The 5,789-nt window shown below is 37.7% G+C and overlaps 1 protein-coding gene across 1 annotated transcript; it reads right to left on the bottom strand.

The window, feature by feature from the left end:
* Positions 1–668: 668 nt before the first annotated feature.
* On the bottom strand, positions 669–2,393 carry LOC132187028 (protein BIG GRAIN 1-like A). Its single transcript, XM_059601180.1, has one exon. It carries the CDS (start codon positions 1,918–1,920, stop codon positions 736–738), a length of 1,185 nt encoding a protein of 394 aa, XP_059457163.1. The 5' UTR covers positions 1,921–2,393; the 3' UTR covers positions 669–735.
* Between the last annotated feature and the right edge of the window lie 3,396 nt (positions 2,394–5,789).

Here is a 5,789-nt window from a genome sequence, read left to right as displayed (position 1 = left end):
CATAAAACCCATCAATTCACCTCCTTTTACTGCCTGTAAAACAATGCCACCACCGGAGAATGATTTTGGAGAATAATATAAATCATTCTCCGGCCAGTAACTTTACTCAAAATCCATTTTAGTAAAGAGGGTTTCTGCATTAAAAAATAATTAAAAATTAAAAGCCTCCAATGGGATTATCAGGAACCACTTTTTTGACTAATACTGCCTCTCTTGTAAATGTAGTGTATGGAGAGAGAGAGAGATTGTGTCATCTTCAAGCAAAGGGAGGAGGCCCCACTCCCTCTCTCTCTCTCTCTCTCTCTCTCTCTCTCTCTTTCTAACATGGTTGGAAGAGTAGAAAATCTGCCTTTGCTTTTAACCTCATCTACTTCACCTCTTTACCTTTTTTTTTTCCTTCTCTCGTGTGAACACCATCTTTGAATCTTCAATGACTTCTTCCTCACTTTCCTTTACTTTCAAATATTATCAGAGCTGCCTCCCATTTCTTTTTCTTTCGACGACGGTGATCCCAATTGTATGATAATTTTTCGACTAAATAGTAATAAATAAAAAAGAAAAAGGAAAGAGAGGTTAAGAAAAAAAAAACCATGATACAATAACATAAATATTATTGTCTGAATTAAGTAAACCCCCATACCATTGATTCAAAAGGCTAAATAAAAACCATTGAAAAAAAAAAAGGAAAAAAAAAAAAAAAGGCTAAACAAAGAAAACTTCCAAGTTATTTGGAAATTACAGAATTAAGCCATTTGCAATGGCTCGATTAGTGTCGAAGTGTGTGGTCTCATAGACGGGCAATTCTTGGCGGTACCTCTCGATCCCGACGGCCGAAAGATTATCCAATTCGAACAGATCGGAGCTTGAACAACTGCCTGCGTCATCGTCATCGTCATCATCTTCATCTTCAAGAACATCTTTCATGTCCAAGTCTTCCTTGATGATCTCTTTCTGATAATTTCTGAACAAATCTTTGGTAACTTCGTCGACCCGATAATTCCCTCCCATTACATAACATTTTATCTCCGCGTCTTTCGGCCGACAATCCTCGTCCACAATCACGCTAACCCGCGGGCAAAACCTCACCGACCTTTTCACGCCGCCGCCATTGCTGAATTTCCCTCGCGAAGAAGGGGTGTTGCTCAGACAAGACCGTGAAAACGAGGAAGCGGAAGTGCATGTAGACGTGGCGGTTGACTTGGAGGATTTTCTCTCCGAGCCGGTTTCGTCGGACGACGACGACGACGACGTCGTCTTTGCCTTCTTCGGGCTTCCTGCAGTGAAAAGGGAGTTGAGAAAGCTTGCGAGGCGTCCGCCCGGCGATATCGGCTGCTTCACCTTCTTCAGATCGCCGTAGATTTTCAAGGCCCTGGATTTGGTCTTCACGAAACTGTTCTCGTGCTTTGGCTTCTCCGGTTGAGGATTCTGGCCAGAAAAGCTGGTCCGAATAGGCTTCGGCCGCTGCATACCGTAACACGAAGACCTTGATTTCAACGTGTAAACAGATTCAGACGACTCGGACGACGAGAACCCACCTCCGGAACTCGACTCCGACGAGCTCGAGCTCGAATATTTCTGCAACAGATGATCAAAACCGCGGTCGTTTCGCGATTTTCTATCGAAATCAGCCGCGGAGCTCCGCCGGACTACGACCTTGTCGTTCACTTTCTTGTCCATCCACTTCTCGATCATGCACGCTCGCCGGAAGCTCGCCATTTCCTCCTCTTGCTCCTTTAGGCCGCTGCTCTGTTTCTTCCTCACGCTACTTTCTCTGTAGAGCACAAGCTCCTCTTCTCTTTCCTCGCCGTGGCCTTCGTCGATGGACCGGTAAATAGCGTCGAGAAGAGTGGAAGAGAAAGACGGGTTCTCTCTCCGGCGCCCGTGCCGATCTTCCCGCGCCGGTTTATCCCACCTATCCATATGCCTTCCCTTCTTTTATATATACAAATGGCAGAGAGGGCACTGGAGGGGTCGAGGAAACAGGAAAAAAGATATCAATTATTTCTATTTGTCGCCTGCTCCAGAGAGAGAGATGCGTTAATGGAGGCAACCATGATTGACTGTATGTGAAAGAAGTAAGACATTTGAAAGACAGGGGGAGATCTTTTCTCTTTCTCTGTTTCTCTCTGTTTTTCTGTTTGCTCCTTCACAGTGTCAGAGGGGGCAAATGAGGAGGAGAGAAAGCAAGCATGGGCATTGATGGGTGCTTGATGTCTTTGACAGAGAGAGAGAGAGAAAGATAGAAAGAGAGCAATGAAAGCAAAAAGCCACGCCGATTGTAGAAGATGATTGAGAGAGAGAGAGAGAGGTTCTGGGTGTTTGTTTCTGTTAGACGGTCTTATATTAAGAATCTGGTGTTAACGGAATCTGTGGATTAAACGCCGATTAATTGCATTAGCGGGAGATGATTTTGTGGTTATGAGGATTGAGGAGTGATGAGTGATGAGAGCGCGTGGATATAAACTCCAAACCGGAACTACTGCCAGGGTGGCAATGATGACGTGCTATATATATATATGACAATTATTAAACTGTTTTTTTTTCTTTTTTTTTTTTTTTTTACCCCCACATTATTTAATAGAAATTTTTTAACCTCTTTTCTCTCCTACACATGAAGTGACATTAGATCCTTACTTTTCTTCCAAAAACAAAAGCTGAAGAAAGTTATTCATGTGTGGGATCGTATGTACTGAAGATGGTGATCCTACAACATCACAACCTATAGTTGTCTGGTCCCCATGGTTTCTTTGTTTATTCTCTCTCTCTGTTCTTCCCTTCCTCTTTTTTTTTTGTTTTTTTCGCCTGTAATTTCTTGATGCTCAATGAAACTGGCCTTGATAGAAGATAATATCTCGAGTTTCTGACATTGAATATAGACAAACTTAATGCCATTGGAAATTTGATTCAAAGACCTACATAGTTATATTTTCTGACTTTTTGCTAATTCCAACAATTACTCTATTAAAATGAGCTTTAAAGTGAAGACCGGAAATCTGGACAATATTACTAGTTTGAAGTTGCATAGTTATCAAACGAGTTTTTTAAAGTTTCGAACGAGGTCTTTACATAAGCACTCGTTAGAAGCCTTGTCTTAAGTTAGGTTCTGTTAGTTTCATTTTGTCTTGACTGAATTCGTGTGAACAAAATACTTGTGGTTAACATGTTCAATTTAAGTGTGTAGTGAGAGACTCGTCTACAACTTCGTCTTCAACCATTCGGATGAGAAGGCTGACTCTGAATCCCAAAAACCTCTGTCTAAAGCCTCGTTTGCAATGTCGTCCGGACAAGAGCCTCGTCTGCAAGGCGTCCAGACGCGCCGTGCCACAGAACTGGGATTCAATGTTTTTAACTTGGTTCCGTCCGGACAAGTCTATACACCGTCCGGACGCCTCATGTAAACTTAGTCTATTTTGAACAAAGTGTGTATTACATTAGACTAGGGGTATGTAGTTGTTTATATAGAACTATACATATCTGTATAGGAACAAATTCTACATTTAGAATTCGGGAGATTTAAGCTAAGAGAGTCTTTGTTATAGAGCATTAATTCTCTCTCTTAGAGTAAGGAATGTTTGATCGTCCTCGGTGATGAAGCAATTGAAGTTAATCAGAGTTTCAGTGAAGAGAGATCACATAAAAGGAACAGACAAGAGGTTCTGGGAGAACTATTGCGGTAGTGGATACGTGGGTCACTTATCTAGTACACAGAAGTGTCAATTACAAAAGTTTTGTAAGTCTTTGACATTGTGTAATTTATCATTATTCTACTATGAAGCGATTTTCTGGGTTTGACTGCCCCGAAAATGTTTTACATTTTACTAAGTTCTCCAAATGATTTTCTCTTCGTAAAGAAATCCCTGTGTTCATGATTGATTGATTTTACATTCCGCATATATTTGTTGAACTCTCTATTAATTCCTGATTGAGTGTGTTTTGGAGTCTTATTAGTTTTTCAGGTTCGAACAAATTGCTACATGAATTGAGATTTCGAGTGAGAATGCGATGAAACCTTAACCAAGCTCGAACGAGCTCACTTGCTCGTTCGAACAAGTGATGAAGTTTTTTGTTTTCATGAGTTTTTTGCGATCCCATTCAAACGAGTTTATCAATAAGAAATACATAGTTAAGTTTTCTCTTATGTTTGCCTCGAATCCTTGATTAATTCTTGATTTTTGAAAAGAGTTATAATTCTCATTTTGTTTGTCATTGCAAACCCACCACGCCACACTTTGTCATTTCTGCATTTGGTTAGCATGAGCATGTATGATAATCTAGAAGATGTGGTTAACATAGTATATATATCTTGAGCTAGCTAGGTTCTATATGGTGTATCTGGCTTAATATAATTAGTTTTAGTCATTCTCTAGATCATGGTGATCACCAAGTAAAATAACATATTTAAAGCGTACAATAATATTCTCTCTTAATATATACTTTTCTTTTTGAAAAGTAAGGCACTTCTATAACTTTGTAGCATGGTGTGAAGTGTATTATCAAGTATTATTATTGCAATATGCCAAGCCCCAAGTTGTGTTTGCCAGCTTGTACAGTCAACTAATGCGGCTCTCATTATATAAACTTTGGCCTCTATGAATGCCTAACATCATTTATAATGGGGAAGCCAAATTTTTATACAAAATGGCTTCTTAAAACTCACTTTATCTAGTTTGGCTAATAAATTTTTAAAGGCTCTCTACATCCGATTAGCTATATTTTTATCAGATCCGGCTTACATGTTGTTAGTTTAATAACAGCATATATGTTGTATTTTAATCAATGGTCAAGATTGAGTCTCTCAAAATTTCTCTCTTATTAAAAACTTTTAAAATTAAATCAACTTTGAGATTTAATCTTGACTATTGATTAAACTATATAATACATGTTGTTATTAAAATAACAGCATGTAAGCCAGATCCATTTTTATCTATTTCATTTTTACTCTTTATTGGGAAAAGGTGTTTTGGGAAAAGTTATTGAGAAAAATAGAAAATAAAATAGCTCCCTTGAAAAGTGCTCCTCCATTTAGCTTCTTTTTTTTCTTTTTTTTTTGGCTCTTCCAATCAAATATTTGTTTTGCATTTGTTTTTTGCTAATCCAATGTAGGGAATTTTTAACAAATTTGATTATCAATTTTAGATAAAAGTAACATTTGGATCTTTTATTGTAAATGCTCTAAGGAGATAAAAGGGTGATGCCCTTTTGTGTTAAAATCACTAAATTCTATGTTTATTTTTTAAATCTAGTCAACATGGAGGTTTTTGAGGCTATGAAAAATACGCTTAGAGTCCATTTGAGTTTGCAATTTCAAAATAACGATTTTAAAATGTGCAATTTGAAAATATGATTTTTAAAAACACAGTTAAACATTTGGCAAAATTGCGGTTTGCCCTTTAAATAGCAGTTTAGCCTTAAAAATTGTACATTTTCAAAAAAGCACATCTTTACCTGCAATTGCAATTTTTTAAAAATATAATCTCAAACAATTATTTTTTTGTAATTTGGTTTAAAATCACACTTTTTGTCCATAAAAACAAACGCACCCTTATAATTAATTAGTATGATGTGAATTCAATGAAAACAGTCAAAAACAAATATGGTCGACAAATCCTTTTACCATGAGCCTATGATCATTAACGGCAAATAAGGAATATAATGATGCAGTCGATTTGCCAAACACAGCTTAGATTTTAGTATATATTCTATACAACAGTTCCACTCCTTCAACAGCATATAATTAACGACATAATAATGAAATTATCTGGAAAACATTTGCCTCTCCAATTTTTATA

Source organism: Corylus avellana, chromosome ca7 (assembly GCF_901000735.1).
Source record: "Corylus avellana chromosome ca7, CavTom2PMs-1.0".
In the NCBI taxonomy this organism is placed as follows: Eukaryota; Viridiplantae; Streptophyta; class Magnoliopsida; order Fagales; family Betulaceae; genus Corylus; species Corylus avellana.
The sequence above is the reverse complement of the archived record's forward strand: the minus strand, read 5'-3'. Positions and strand labels throughout refer to the sequence as shown.